The following is a 16,542-nucleotide window of genomic DNA, read 5'->3' on the forward strand; positions in this document are numbered from 1 at the left end:
CAGATATCCATTAGATTGTGGTTAATTACAGCAGGTGGATAGAAAACTGAGTGGAAAAGACGCAGGAATAAGAAGGTAGATGAGATGGAGGAGGGACCTTTCTTTGAGTAAACAGTTTTGAGTACTTCAGAATCTGAAAATACTACAGAATTTGAGAACCGTGTTAATTTTTCACTTACTCAAAACAAGTCAATAAAATGAATACAAGCAAAAACCCATGAACTGAAGGGTGTTTTTAGTGAGGGACATAACTACGCTGAAAGGGAGAGGCAAAACGAACCCAACAACTTTTGCCTTGTTTTTCTCAAAACGCAAAAAGTAACTTTAAGATAGCGGTCAATAGTTAAAGTTTACTGACAAATTTTATCAATTTTTGTGCTCCCTGTTTAGTTGTATCCTGTGGCGCCTCCCTGGGTTTGCATTTCTTCCTGCTGAAGCAATCTTTGAGAAGTTGCTTTAGTGAAGATCTATTCGTGGTAGGTTGTATTGTACTCTGCATGTCTGACAAGAATGTCATTCTACTCTCGCTTTCAAAGACTAGTTTCACCAAATGTCATGTCCAAGTGGGACAGCTCTTCAATGGTCTTTTGATACCCATGGTGGGAAAGTAAGAATCTGGGTGGAGTTTTGTTGCTCTGCAGCAGACCAACTGTCCTCTCTACCTGATGACTTTTAAGGGATTTAAGGATTGTCTTTATCTTTAATAGTCTTCAGATCCATTACTCTTGTCTAGATGTGAATTTATTTTTTAATATCTAGATTGGTACATGCAATTTAATTTTGATCTGAGGATTTGGATATTTTTTCAACCTGGGAAAACCATTTTATTAGTTCTTTGGCTATTATATCTCTGCTCGTCCTTTTTTAGGGGCTTCCTTGATCTACCCTCTATCTTCTGTCTTTTTATATTTTTAAAAATCACAGTCTGTGTCTCTGGATGCTGAATCCTGGGTGACTTTCTCAGTAAACTCACCTTCAAATTCACAAATTCATTCTTTGTATCTAGTTTAGACTACATAGTTGACTGAGTTGTGTGTGTGTGTGTGTGTGTTAATTTCAATAACCTCAAAAATCTTTTTCAACTTTTACAATAGTTTTTTTTCACATTTATCCATTTTATTTTTAAAAAACATTTTATTTGTTTGAGAAAGAGCAAGTGAGTGGGAGCATGAGCAGGGGGAGGGACAGAAGGAGAGGGTGAAGCAGACTCCCCACTGAGTGTGGAGACTGTTCTGGGACTCAACCCCAGGATCCTGAGATCATGACCTGAGCTAAAGTAAACCATTTAATTGACTGAGCCACGCAGGCACCTCCATTCTGCTTTTATATCAGCATTTTAAAATATCATTTTAAAGCATTTTGTTGTTTAATTTTTAACAGATATGATTACTTCAGAGGTCTTGCTGAGAATCCTTAGAATACTTATTTTAATGTCTGTGTTACACTTGCTGTAAAGGATTAATTGCGCTTGAGATGAATTCATGCTCTGAGTATTGATTTTGTTGACTGCCTCTCTGTGATTTGAAACCTTAGTTTGCAGGCTCATTTTGAAGTCTTTTGTTTTGTTTTCCTGTCTTTCTCCTCCTCTGATCCCTTCGCTCCATTCTGCACAAGCCTTTAAGCAGCCCCTGGGATTCTAATCCAGAACACTGTCTTAAACTGGTTTTTGGAGTTTCTACATCATGATAGTACCATGGCTTTCAAAGATCCAGTCACTGGTCAGGATAACTTAGTTGCTGGCTTAGTTACTCCTGGTTTAGTTACTCGTCTGTCTCCTACAGACCAGCAGATAGCTATAAACCAGTCCTTGGCAGCAGTGGGCACTATTTTCTTTTTAAATTGAGGTACATACATTGAAATGCACAGATTTTTAAGTGTATAAGTAGGTTAGTCTTGAAAAATACATTTACTTGAGTAACTCAGACTCCTATCAAGGTATAGAAAGTTTCCATCATTCCAGAAAGTTCTTTTATATCTCTCCCAACCAATTTCCTCTCTATTCTAGTGATTTCTGTTCTAATTTATCACCGTAGATTAATTTTGTTTGTTTTAGAACTTCATGGAATCACATATTGTCCTAGTCAGTTCAGAGTGTTGCAGCCAAAATACCATAGACTGAATGGTTTAATCAACAAACACATGTCTCACTATTCTGCAAAGTGGGATGTTCAAGATCAGGACACAGATTCGGTGTCTGGTGAGAACCCACTCCCTGGTTCCTAGATGGCTGCCTTCTTGCCGTGTCTTCACGTGGCAGAAAGAAAGTGAGAGCTTGATGGGGTCTATTTTATAAGGGCAAGAATCCCATTCATGAGAAATCTACCATTATGATCTAATCACCTCCCAAAGGCTCCATCCAAATACCATTATACCGGGGATTAGGTGTCAACTTGTGAGTGAGGGATGGGAAGGACACAAATATTCAGTCTAGGGCTTACAGCACGTACTCCTTTGTGTCAGGCTTCCTTTCCTTACCATGATTGATTGAGTGATTGATTTTAAAGATTTTACTTGCTTATGTATTAGAGCAAGAGTAGGGAGAGGTAAGGGAGGGCGAGGGGAAGAGGGTAGAGGGAGAGGGAGAAGTAGGCTCCCCACGGAGCAGGGAGCCTACACCAACATCAGGACCCTGAAATCACGACCTGAACCGAAGGCAGACACAGAACCGACTGAGCTACTCAGGTGCCCCTTGCTCAGCATGTTTTAAAAACTCTTTTCAAACTCTTGTGTGCCAGCAATTCATTCCTTTTTATTGTTAAGTAATACAATGGTATTCGTTTATCCATTTTCCTATTAATGGGTATCTGGGATATTTTCAGTTTGGGGCCTTTATAAATAGAGCTGTTATGAGTATACCTGTGCAAGGCTTTTTTGGTGGACAGATGTTTTCATTTCTCTTGAGTAAATATCTAGAAATTAAATTGCTAGGGAATAGGAATGTTTAGTTTTGTAAGAAACTGCTGTGCCTTTTTCTAAGGTGATTGTACCATTTTATTCTCCCACTGACACTATATTAGGGTTCCAAGTTGGTCCGCATGGTTATTGTTACTTGAGGTTGTTGTTACTTGATGCAGTGTTTTTTATTTTAGCCATTCTAGTAAGTGTGTGATGGTAAGTAATTTTGGTATTAATTTACATTTCTATTATAACTAATAATGTTGAGAACTTTTTCTGTGTTTCTTGGCTATGTGCGTGTACATGTATGTGCACATGTTCAAATTGTTTGCCTGATTTTTAAACAGACCGTTGTCTTACTACTGATTTGTAGGACATACTTCTATTCTGGACATTAGTACTTTGTCAGATAGACGTATTATGAATATATCTTCCTCTGGGAAGTATCTGTTAGAGTCTTTTGACCATATTGGAAAATTCAGTTGTTTCTCTTTTTGTCATAACTTTTTATCATGACTTGTGTGAATTCTTTATATACTCTGGATATAGCTCCTTGGTTAGATCCATGTTTTATGAATATTTTTTGCCACTTGGTGGCTCAACCACTTTTTATTGATGTCTTTTGAAAAGCAGATATTTTTAATTTTGGTGAGCCCACTTTATCAGTTTTTCTTTGATAGTTGGTACATCTGCATTTTGTTTAAGAAATTTTGACTAATTCAAGGTCATGAAACTATTCTTGAAACTTTATAGTTTTGGTCTTTGCTTTTAGGCTTACGGTCCATCTGAAATTAACTTTTGTGTGTGGTATGAGGCAGGGATTGAGGTTCAAACAACTGGCAATTGACATCTTGTTCTAACACCATTTTCTAAAGACTTTCTTCTCCTTGTGGAATCACTTTGTCAATTTTTTTTTTCAGAAAGTCAATTGATTGTGGAAGTATGAACCTAAACCATTAAGTTTGCAGTGATTTTTTTTTTAACAGCAGTAATAACCAGAAAAGTTCTGTGTCATATTTCTTAACTGTTTTCTCTTGTGCTTTGGCTTGGACATTTTGTATTGATCTGGCTTCAAGTTCACTTATTCATTTCCCCACTATTATAGTTTGTTAATACGTCTATTGAAAGAATTCTTCATTTCCCTATCATGTTTTTCATGTCTAACATTTGTATTCAGATTTTTTTTTAAATTTTCTTTTCACTGCTGCTCATGCATGTTACGTTGTTCATGGGTAGTTTCTTCATCTGGTTCTTTTTTTTTTTTTAAATTATTTATTTATTTATGATAGTCACACACAGAGAGAGAGAGAGGCAGAGACACAGGCAGAGGGAGAAGCAGGCTCCATGCACCAGGAGCCTGACGTGGGATTCGATCCCGGGTCTCCAGGATCGCGCCCTGGGCCAAAGGCAGGCGCCAAACCGCTGCGCCACCCAGGGATCCCTTCATCTGGTTCTTTTAACCATTTTCTCTCTTAAAGTTAGGTCACCTGTTCTTGCTTTTTCACTTGCTTTTAGTTTTTTATTGAATGTCAGATATTATGTGTAAAATGAAGGTATAGACTAAAATAAGTAGTATTTATGCCCAGAATAGGTCATATATCTTCTTCAGGCCACTAGTGTGAAGGATTGAGTCAATCAAGACCGCAGTTGAGCTGGGTTTGGAATTTGCTATCATTTTCATTAGAGTTTATTTACCACAGTCTCAGATTACTTAAAAACAGATGCAAATCCTTCTCTTTAGCAGAGGCGGGGGTCTGATTGCCTCAGAATTTGCCCTCAATTCTCCTGCTCTGCCCTCAGCCTTCAGCAACATGAAAGAGAGCTCTCAAATCTCATTGTCTCTCTCCCAGTAGCAGGTAGTCATTCTGAACTTTTTATAATGTTTACACCTAAAGTAAAATGATTAATAAAAATGATTAATATCCAGGCATGTCTCTACAGGGACCCAGGAATCTAGGCCTGTGAAGTTATTACAAAAGATTGGCTATTGGGGATATGGGGCTTCTAAGCCAGTGTGATTCTTACACCTGTCAGATGTAAGTCTCATTCCTTCACACCTGAACTGTCATTTGAGGAGCCTGGGAAGCTGTGTAGAGTGTTTGGTTGACTGCTCCGAGAACTATTCAAATGCAACAGAACTTGTGACATTGCATTGCCTCAGCCTTTGGTTTCTATCTTATATATCTCTGAATGAATGGTGCTGAATGAAGCTGGTGAAGGTTTTGTGAGTCTGAATGTTTTGTGGAACCTAAGAAGACTTCCTGGTGAATATTGCAAGATGGCACACTCAATTTGGTTAATTTGTGGGGAATTTAATAAAAGTATTGTTTATACTGAGGTGGGCAGGGTATAGGAAGATTATAAAAGATCATTGGCTAGTGATCCCAAGACTAGTAACAGTAAGGCACTGAAAGGATGAGAACCTGGAAATAAACAGAGCCACACACAGAGGGCTGACTGACGGGAACTGTGACTTCTCATTGAGAGACTCCATTGGTTTTTCCCGACCTTGCATGGGAAGAGATAGAAGAAAAATAATCCTGACCTCACTTTTTCCCTTTCCTTTTTTTCCTGTGGGGGCATCTTGTGGCTGAACCCAAAGAACTTGGGTCAGGTAAAGCTGTTTTTTAGAGCATAAAAAAAACCCACAAATCACAAAAGAAAAATTTGAAAAATTGGGCTTCATCAAAATTAAAAGCACTTGTTTTTTTCAAAAGACACTTTTCACAAAATGAAAAGACAAGCCATGAACTAAATGAAAATATTTTCAAAACATACTGGGTAAGGCACTTGTATCCAACATATGAAAAGGACATTTGTAAATCAAGAATAAGACAAAAAAATTTTAGTGGGTAGATTATATAGACACTTTCCCAAATATACAAAAGGCCAGTAATCACACACTCAACATCATTAGTTACTGAGGAAATGCTGATTAAAACTGCAATGATATGTCACTGCTTACCTCTGGAGTAGCCAAATGAAAAAGGCTAACTATATGAAGTAGTAGGATGTGGAACACCTCAACTCTCATACATTGCTCGTGGGAATGCAAAATTATATAGCCATATTGAAAAAGTTTGGCAATTTTTATATAGTCAAACATACTCACTGTATTTCCCAGAAATTCAATTCCTCAAGGGAATTGAAGGAATTGGAATGGAATGCAGGAACAGAAGGAAGGAAAGAAGGAAGGAAGGAAAGAAAGAAAGAAAAGAAAGAAGACAAAAAATGGAGACAAGTTTTTTTCTTCCTTGTTCCACGTCTCTCCTTGAGATTTCTGACCTTGACACCTCTTGTGAAGTTTGATCAGATGTTCCCCACCCTTAACAGGATAATCTCTTAGCCTCTCAGAGGTGCAGTTTCCTCTTCTGAAAAAAATGAAATGAATAATAACCTGTGTCAGAGGGCTGTTGTAATGATTCAGTGGGATAATATTTGAAAGTAACTGGAGAAACAGGTGCTCAAAATGTTCCACTTCCTATTAAAAAGATAAGCCGGGAAGGGGGTTGGTGGGGGCCAACATGGCCGTCTGCTCGGAGCCTTACCCAGCTTAGCATGACCTTGGGTACAGCTTGTCCTCTTCCTCTAATGCTCCCAGCAGAGCTGGCTGACGAGTTGCCTCCCCAAAAGGGCAATCGAGTTCCGGGGGAATCTATATGATTGAACCACGTCCCCTGAGACTCATCTCCAGCCAATTTGGAACCCTAGCTGGCAAAAATAATATGGCAAGGCCTTCTTCAAGAGCCAGAACGCTCAGCCATTATGAAGACTGTGTAAGAAGATAATTTCCCCTGCGAGGACTGGTCTGCTCTGCCTTTCTCTCATCTGGAGGAGCCTGAGGATAAGGGTAAGTGCCTCTGAGATCTTGGCTGGCCTCACTTGGATATACAGCTCAGGCTCATTGTCAGGTAGGCGCCAAGAGAGTCAATTAATTTAATGGCTTTTTTATTATGAGTTCAGGTGCAGCTCAATTTACAAGTTTCCCTTTCAAAATCATTCAGCCATTAAAGCTGCATAATCTTGGGAGGTTTTGAAGACACTTAATTGATCAATGTTTTTTCTCTCCACGCATTATCTCTCATGTTTATTCATGAAGAGTGAAGCAGTTTTATAATTTGCACAAAGGTTTAGTGTATCTGGCCAGATCTTCCGAAAGGGAAAAAAGGATTGTGCTGTCTCCAAACCCACTGAAGAGGGGGATTTGAGGTGTGTGGGCAGAGAACTGGATCTCCGGTTCCGATTCCCTTGCTTTGGCTACAGCAAGAGCCTGAGACCTACGGCACCGAGGGCCTTACTTGGCATCCAGAGGGGCAAAGGCTTGTCGGCTGGGTGGTTAAATTGTGAACAGAGCAGTTTGTCTTTAGGAATTTCCATCCCCTCATTCTCCCTTTCTAAACCATCATCCTCTGTATTGGTCTCTCCACTTTCTAACATGCTTCACCCAGTCCTGGCCTTTGCAGAGTACCCCGGGCTAGAGATCTGTATTTCTCAAACTCGGAGGCACTTAAGAAGTTGAGGCCTATATCCCTCCCTCCAAGATTCTCATATAATTGAGATACAGGCCTCAACACTTTTTTTTTAAGTCCCCGAGATCATTTCAATGTGCAGTCAGGGTTGAGAACAGCTGTTCTGGACCAGCACTTGTCCAAGTGTGCTCTGTGATTCATGAACTCTCTTAGGGTATTTGTGGAGAATGCAGATTCCTGGGCCAACCACCCCTATAGGCACCGAATCTTGTGGTGGGATCTGAGAGATTTGGGTTTTAAGTAGCTCCCCAGGGGAATCTTAAGGGCCCCGATGTTTGAGGATCATTACTAAACCTTTCACCAGACCATTTGTTTCTTGTGGCAGGTCTCGCTTTCCATCGCCATACTAGTTTTTCGGTTCCTGAAAGGTAACAGGCTCGTTCTATCCACTGGAACTTTGCACACTTGGGAGGTGCTTTCCTCTCTCTCTTTACCATTAGAAAATTGGCAAAGATAACAGTGATGAAGCTATACTCCCAGAAAGTCATTTCAAAGTGCATTTCAAAGTTTTGGGGGAGAAAAGAGTAGGCTCTGGAGGGCCACAATCCCTCCCCTTGGGACAATTTGGTTTACTATGTTACCTGCTGTCTCTGGAAACTATAGAGAGATTGCTCCAGAGACAGTGGGAGAAAAACCATTAGGCTTGATGTAGGTAGTGAAGGAACGGGAGGGAAGACCAGTGATATGGCACTGGGTCAGGTGCCCTAGGCATTCAGTGAGAGAAAGCTGTGCCAACAGGCACATTAAAGGTACCCAGGAGTGGAGATCCCTGGGTAGCTCAGCGGTTTAGCACCTGCCTTCCACCCAGGATGTGATCCTGGAGTCCCAGGATCGAGTCCCACGTCGGGCTCCCTGCATGGAGCCTGCTTCTCCCTCTGCCTGTGTCTCTACCTCTCTCTCTCTCTCTCTCTGTGTGTGTCTTTCATGAATAAATAAATAAAATATTTATAAAAAATAAATAAAGGTACCCAGGAGGACCAGGAGATAAAGCCTGGGCCTGGGAGTGGGTGCCACGGGGAAGAGAGGAGTCAATGGGCAGAACAACTGCAAAAGGCTAGTCTGGGTGACAGGGGATACACTCAATTAATGGGCAAAGCCACTCATCTATCTCGAAGAATTATTGCTGATGGGATAATGTTAGTGGAAAGTTATTTTAATCTCTTGAGTCCTCTATAATTGGAAAAGTAGAATTTAACTTGAAGCTGGTTACATTGACTACCTATCAACTGCAGGTCTTTAAAGAAGGCTTCTACTCTTTTAGGGCAATGTTTCTCAAATTTTAACATGCACATGAATTAAATGGGAATCTTATAAAAATGCAGATTCTTATGTAATAGGTCTGTGGCAAGGGTTACCCAGCTTCCCCTGGCCCAAGGACTACCCATAGAACAAGGAAGTTTGATTATTGGTGACTCATCATTGGGATGAGCCAAGTCAAGGCACACCTACCAAATTATCAAGTTTAACGTCACCTTACACATAGCTTTATAATTATTTGCATGCATTCTAATCCCCTAAAATCCCTATTCCAAAAGGGGTACATGATAGCTCTCTATTAACCAAAGCACCTATTTAAATGGAAATCCCCGATTTTGACATACCAGATAATAAAAATTATTATCATTTTGTTGACCTGCCTGAGTTGTTAATGGTGACACACTGGATATTGACTAGATTATCTGTATTTTTGTGCTTGACAAAAGTGGATACTAAATACATGCAGACTTTAGGTTTGAGAAAACACAGTTTTCTTTCCTTTTTGATGTTTTTTGGGGGTGTCACTCATGCACAGACTCAGTGGGTAAACTCTGACTTTCAGAAATGGGGAGACAGGACACTGAGTCAAGTGTGGTCTTTCGCAGTTGCTGTTCTTACTGGAATTTTATTAGGAAACTGTCAAAGTAACTAGATTTCACAAGAGGATCAGTCAGTGCTAATTTGTCATGAGCTGATGCCTCTGGTTTCTGGGTCATGAGGCTTGCAGGGTCGTGCTGGGCAAGGTGTCAAGTTCACGGACAGTCCTGCCAGTATTTAATCCAAGTGTATTGGGTCACTGGGGTAGACGGAGAACAAAAGTCCATAATATCCCAGCAGCTGCTGTGTGTCAACAGGCACAGTAACTGTAAAGGAGGTCGGAGCGGGAGTCATCCAGGGACACTGCGAGCACCAGAAATGTCCCTCACGCATCAAGCATCCATTTGAGTTGGGCTGGCTTACGGCAGGCTGAGTCTTGGTAGTTTTTACAATCAAGACCCGAGCTGTGCTTCCAGAGACAAACTAGACTGTGTGTGTGTGTGTGTGTGTGTGTGTGCGCGCGCGTGCGCGCGCGTAGGTGGACAAAATTGCTCAGTTGGCTGAGACTTTAAAAGCTCATCTAGTCCAACACATTGCATCAGACTTGAATGTCATAATTCCCAGACACACGGGGATCCCTTCCATCCTAAAATCTCAGTAGGTAAGTTTGCCTCACCACGGTTCCTCACCTCTTTCCAGTTGGCATCTCTCATGGTCGGGAAACATTTATATGTAACACAAATCAATTTTTAAAATGTTACTGAGCACTTATTAAAAATCTAGAAAAGCGGTTGGCATTGTACGGGATTTCAGTATGTGTAAAGCATGGTTCCTGCCTTCCCATTCATCAGAGCTCAGCTTTTCTGCCAACTTTGGTAACCCATCATTCAGAATTAGTTTTCTCCTGAGCTCCCATACTTTATTTATGAATTTGTTATAGCATTTATCACATTCTGATTTTTTTTTTCCAAGCCAAACTGTATCCAGCTTTATTAAAGATACTTTTCATAAACAATCATGGTATTTCAGGCAGGACATGGGCGGACGATCGTTAACAGTATACAACAACTTTCAAACTCCCTTCTACAATGGACTACCAAAATCAGAAAGCCACTATAAAACCCAATGAAGTCTTCATGTGATGCTCTGAACAGGGAAAGTTTAGAGTGAGGGTTGACAGTTCACATTTAGCATGTTGTTTAACAACTTTTCACAAGCCGACCCTGACTTTCAGGAAATGAAATGAAAATGGCAGAATTATCAATCTGAAGATCCACAAGCTAAAAAAAGGAACTCTTTTGAGGGACGCCATCTCAGTGGTGACACCGTAAAGTCCAGATTGCCTGACATACTGGGAACCATTTCATGGGATCAGGTTCCAACAGGTCTCTGGGTTTAAGGGAGTCAAGTCTATGTTGAAGGCAGAGAGGGAGAAGAGGACATAAAAAAATGAATTTTAGTTTTTCCACACCACCAAGGTGGCTCATGTGTGTCAACATCAAGGAATCCCTCCTCCTGGGAGCCAAGAGGAAGTTTCTCAAAACTAGAAGGGGAAGGTGTTTTTCCCTCTTGTTATCAATCTAGCTTCGGAGATATTCTATTAGTGACATATGCCCTCCCCCCAAAACAACAATGAAGTGTTCCGTGTGCTAACAACATAGCTTAAAAAAAAAAGTAAAACAAAATTCTGCATTTTTATAAAACTTGATAAAAAATAGTATTTCAAACTGTACAGTCACCAGAAGTACACAGTTATCAAAAATGCACACACTTCACTTGGCATCTCCAGCACCTTCGGCTTTCTGTGCCTGGTCTGTTTGGGCATCTCCATTTTCTGCAGGGTTATTTCCATCCTTGCCAGCATCAGCTTTCCCCTTTTTCCCTTTGGGTACTTTCTCTCCCTTCTTTGCAGGGGCCTTTTTAGGCTTGGGCTCTGGCTTTGGAGGAGCAGGTTTAGCAGATAACCTTGCAGATCTTCTCTGTGGCTCATCCTTCACCTTGGCTTTATCTCCTTTAGCATCCCCTTCAGCCTTTCTCTTGGGCATGGTGGCGACGGCGGTGGGTCGGAAGCGCTGGACGCGGGGATGCGGCGGCAGCGGGCCTTGGCCGGTCCGGGGGTCGTTCTCGCCTCTTCTTCTTCACACTGCTCCCACATTCTGATTTTTATTATTATTTTGTGTGTGTGTGTGTGTGTACATTATCTCTTTGCTGGATCAATATGCTTCTGTAGGCATAAAATGGAGAAGGGAGGATTGGGTCCAGGATCTGTTTCGTCAAATAATTTGAAAGAATGATTTGGGAGGGAGGATCTATGTTTAACATCCAAGTTAATACCTTTGATAGAGCAGAAACTGAATACCCGTCCAATTAAAATGATCATTCTATGCACAAGAAACAGATAATTATTCACTGTGACCTCATTTATTGAGGCAAACAGTTAAACAGCCTAAATATCTATTTATAAGCCCCTGGCTGAATGCAGTTTGGGATACCTATATAATAAGATCCTATACCTACTGAAAGGATGGAGGCCGATCTGTATATCCCAACATGAAACAATCACCAAGATATGGTATTAAGTGAAAAAGGCAGGATGCAGAATGATGGCTATGGTATGCTAATATTTGCAATAAAAAGGTCTGCATGTGAGTATTATACGAATGACATATTTCTAGAAGGATACAAAAGGAATTAGTAACAGTGACTGCTGACCAGGAGAGGAACTGGGGGAGGGGGCGGGGTGAATGGTGGGTTGATGAACCAGCTCTCTGGGGATAAGAAAAAAAACAAAAACAAAAACAAAAGCCTATTTGTAGAGTTTGATCATAGCTATGGCAACCTCCATCGTTGCCAATTTCAAGTTAGCAATAATTTAGCGATAGGGTCACAAGAGTGGCTCCAGTGAGGTGATTGGAGCTGGCTTCAAAGCATACTTCCAGACACAGAGGTGGGAGGGTGGCCTCTCGACGGTAGACACCTTGGTGCAATTTTGATTTCTGATGCCGTATCTGGATTGACATTTTAATGTAGCAAGTATTTATTTATTTATTGTAACAAACTTTTAAATTTAGAAAAATCACCATGATTAGATTGCGGCATCCCACAATCTAATCTTTTCTTTCCTTGGAAGAGCTGCAGGAACGTTCAGGCTACAAAAGAGCCACTTCCAGAAGGAAGCTGCTGGCAAAGCTGGGACTTGCTGCCATTGAAGCTCACACACTTGGCTTCCTAGCGGCTGTGTGGTCAGGAGGTGACCACGCCAAAGAGATGCTTCTCATTGACCACAGAGGCCTACCTGAGAGGACCCTGCGGGGGAGAAATTCTCCAGCACTCTCTCTGTGCTCCTCCCCCAAAGGGAGGATGCCCAGGCTAGGAAGCCCACATCAGACCTTGCCAGCCAAGAAAGATGCCTCCTTCCGTCTCCCCAGAAGCCATCCTGCACCAATCCCACATCTGGTCTTGGTTCACAACTGGGCTCAACGTGTCTAACTCCAGCTTACTTTTCTGTTTTGCAGCCAAAATATTTTTTCTTAGACCGTTTCCTCTGTCACAAGTTCACCTCACCCTTGTTTATCACTTATCACACCTGTCAGTTTCCTGAACCTCCATCTTTCCAGGTCAACCAGGCACAACGCCAGGCCTATTTCTAAAGCCTTGCACCATGCCTGCCACATGTTAGGCACTCGGTGTGTGTTAGCCGGAGGGAGTCACTGATAAGTTACGCCGAGTTCTAATGACACTTGCCAAAGGAAACATCCAAATACATGACATAAATGGAACATTTTTATTTGGAGACATCTGGAGCATTATTTTATCTTCATTTTCTATTAAGCCAGGAACAGTCTTCCCGGAGCCAGGTGGGGGAGAATCATGTGAGGCTACATTAAGTTCGGTCCGAGACAAAGCCAACCACTTTGTATTCAGATGCAGCAGAAATACTGATTACGCGCTAGAAGAGGCCACATTTTGGCTTCTCGAACCTGCTGCCGAGGAACAGATCCAGGGTGAAGCATTGCAATTCCTTTGAAAGATGGCTACAAGAGTCTAGTGTTGGTTCACAATGCTCTGCTGCTTCTTAGCCTCCGGCAGGTTTTCATGAAAATTGTATATACTCTGTTAGGGCTCCTCGAACTCACACTGCTCCTCTGGTTTTGTTTCAGAATCCTTTAAATGTCTTGTGTATATGACTCTGTGTGGGTGTGTATTGTTGGGGGGCAGGGGGTGAGGTGGGGGCGCTGCTCATTGGCACCAGTGGCTCCCTCGAGCTTGGGGGTGGCAAAAAGCTTCTACACTACCCAAAAAAGTAAACATTGATAATATGGCCTTGCAGCAGTCAGGGGCACTAAGATCTAAGAACAAGTGAGAAGCGGAGCCGAATTGCTTCCAGTCACCAGTTAGCCACACCACAGTAGAGAGGTCTGAGGAGCAGGCCTAAGGCACCGAGGGGCAGCGGCCTAGAGGAGAGCTGCTTTGTTGTGGCTCCACACTGTCCCCTCGTGGAACAAGGCTCAATTACACCCTCCTTGGGGGTAACCTGCCTTGAGGTTAAGAATCTCCCTGAAGGCACAGTATTCAAGATGGTAGACCTGATCTGGGCACAAACCCTAAAAGAACAGAAGCTTCCTGTGTGCTGACAAAACTTAGGCCATTTGGGACTCTCGTTCTGAGGAAAGGCTCTGATGAGGCCTTACTTTTGCGAGTCACCAGGGACTCTCGGGACCCCAACAGCCTGACCCATCAGAGGCGCCAAATGACCCAGACCTAAGGATGGGCAGCAAAAGTGGGCCACAGAGAAGGCATTGTTCTGAGAGAGTATAAAGCAAAGCCACAGGAGGGTAGGAGAGGCTTGTAACAGATCAAATGCCGGCCTCCAGAAACAGGCTTTGGGACTGGCTTGATGATTCCCAACCCCCACCCCCTCTGGGGTCTCACCTTGAACCAAAAAGGCAGCCAAATTAAGCCAGGCTGAAATATTGTTAAAATTAATAACACTGCAGCATCTATACTTGACTAATAGCAAAAGCAGGAAGGGTGCCTGGAAGGTAAGGGTGTTTTTTTTCCCCTCTAGGTTTTCAAAGAAGCAATAAATTCAATAATAAAAATATTTGTGAGAGACTGGGTTGTGGGGTTTTTTTTGTTTGTTTGTTTGTCTGTTTTATGTTTTTGCAAAGAATGAAGCCTTTTTTTTTTTTTTTTTTTTTTTTTTTTTTGCATTCATGCAGGAGAGGCTACCTGGCTGGACAAACATATACTTTTTGGAATCCTGTATAATGTCACGGAGTTGAAAACTGGAATGGCTTGAGCAGTCTCCGTGCTCCCCGTGGGCATCCCATGCTGAGCAGTCAGGAGTGTGCGCATCGCCTCCTCACTGGAACTTACACCCTCTTCATTCCTTTCCCCATGAGGCAAGCAAACACGGTCATGACCATTTTGGGATTTACTTCGACCAGGTCTTCTGGAAGGGCATATACTCTGGCCCCAATTTTGCGGGCCATAGAGATGGCATATCTAGAGGGAGAGAAGAGGAAGAATGAGAAGAGCCTGAGCCACAGAGTATGAAGGGGACCCCTCAGGAGCATAGTCACGTGGTTCCACGTACCACATACCACGCAGCTCTCACTCCTGGGACAGCTCGGGGGAGTCATGGCATCCCCTCACTCCTGTGGGCCAATCTCAGCTCAACAGAGCTCCTGACTACTGGACGTGCTGCCTAGACTCATGACAAGCACCACATTTATTACTTGCCCTTAAAGAACCCCTCTAGCTCTTGCTACGTTTGATGCCTTCACCATGAGTCTTCTCTTGGGCTTTAGAGCAGCAGAGAAAGTCCTGGAACTGAACAAGAATGTGCGCTGCGATGGGATCCCTGGGTGGCGCAGCGGTTTGGCGCCTGCCTTTGGCCCAGGGCGCGATCCCGGAGACCCGGGATCGAATCCCACATCGGGCTCCCGGTGCATGGAGCCTGCTTCTCCCTCTGCCTGTGTCTCTGCCTCTCTCTCTCTCTCTGTGACTATCATAAATAAATAAAAAAATTTAAAAAAAAAAAAAAAAAGAATGTGCGCTGCGAAAGTTTGCAGACCCCATGTCAAGTTGAGGAAGGAGGAAAAGGCAAGGAGGAAAAGGAGGAGGATGCGTGTGTCATACTTCTACCTCGCACACCAGTTTTACTCTTCGTTCCATTCCAATCCTTGCCCGCACAGGCATGTATGTATTTATGTCACTAAAATACCCAAAGAGCCAGAGTTTTAGAGGACACATTTTTCACATAAGGTTATCATAGCTCCATTGGAACATTTTGCTGTGTTTTTAATTATATAAAGGTAATTTTTATGAGTGGTAATCTGTTTCCAAACGAGCCCCCAAGACGACCTGGCAGTTCTTTTATTCACCTCATTTATTATCTGGTAACCTCTTACAACGACTGCTCCAGAGATTCTCCATTCTACCCAAGGCCCCATTACGCCCTCTGCTCTGTTAACTAACTTTATTCGTCCTCTGTTGATCATATGAAGAGCACCAGGCAAGCGTAGTCCCCATTCTTTCTCCTGGCCCACTTCTCAATCACTTCTTCTCTAGCAATTATTAATGAAATAAAAATGTACTTTCTCTGTTATAAAATATAAAGGGAAGTTGTTGAAGAATTAGAAACAAGAGCTTCAAAAAAATCATGCAAATCTTGCCACCATGACATAACCATTTTTAGCATTTGGTATAATTCCTTCTACTCATTTTTTTTCTAGGCAATTTCGTACCACGCCCTTAGAGACTAGTGCTTGGGAGCCTGGGCTCTGAAGTCAGATTCTGAACCGTAGCTGAATCACTTAGTAATTATAAGACCTTGGGCTCTGCAAATTAACTCAAGAAACTAAGTTCCTTAAACCTAATCACATTCTTCTTGAGGAATTAGATGCAAGGTTTTTTTGGGGGGGCTCTTTTGGTCTTTATTTAAAATTCTAGGTCTTCGTATGCATTCTTCCGTCTACCTGGAGGTATTCTTTCTGCCTCCTTCACCTGTCTACCTCTACCTCTTTCTTACTTGTCTTTTCAATCCATCTCATCTTAGATTTTATTCGCTCTGTAGAGCTTTGTTTCCCTCCCTATCTCTTCCACTGCATCATGGATCCCCCATCTATCCCATGCATCTATCCTATTGTAATTACCATTTATAATTCCAGCATACAAGGAACTCAGGTTCCCCCCACACACACTTTCCCAAACTGGGAACAGAAAAAAAGAATACTGTTGAGGTTATACACACACACACACACACACACACACACACACACACACACATACACAGGGCTTCTGGACACTATTCAACTTC

The 16,542-nt window shown here is 42.2% G+C and overlaps 1 protein-coding gene and 1 pseudogene across 6 annotated transcripts in view; both read right to left on the reverse strand.

Moving 5' to 3' along the window:
- Window positions 1-10,191: 10,191 nt before the first annotated feature.
- LOC144288053 (non-histone chromosomal protein HMG-17 pseudogene) lies at window positions 10,192-12,851 on the reverse strand (annotated as a pseudogene).
- Window positions 12,852-12,988: 137 nt separating this feature from the next.
- LCP1 (lymphocyte cytosolic protein 1) overlaps window positions 12,989-16,542 on the reverse strand; it is a 106,065-nt gene continuing 102,511 nt past the window's right edge. For 5 of the 6 annotated variants that reach the window (XM_077855673.1, XM_077855676.1, XM_077855674.1 and 2 more), the window contains one exon: window positions 12,989-14,726. In XM_077855673.1, coding sequence (XP_077711799.1) covers window positions 14,594-14,726 — 133 coding nt within the window. In that variant the 3' untranslated portion in view covers window positions 12,989-14,593. The remainder of the gene's footprint in view (window positions 14,727-16,542) is intronic. The other variant, XR_013356009.1, reaches the window with a different exon arrangement.

Source organism: Canis aureus, chromosome 17 (assembly GCF_053574225.1).
Source record: "Canis aureus isolate CA01 chromosome 17, VMU_Caureus_v.1.0, whole genome shotgun sequence".
NCBI lineage: Eukaryota > Metazoa > Chordata > Mammalia > Carnivora > Canidae > Canis > Canis aureus.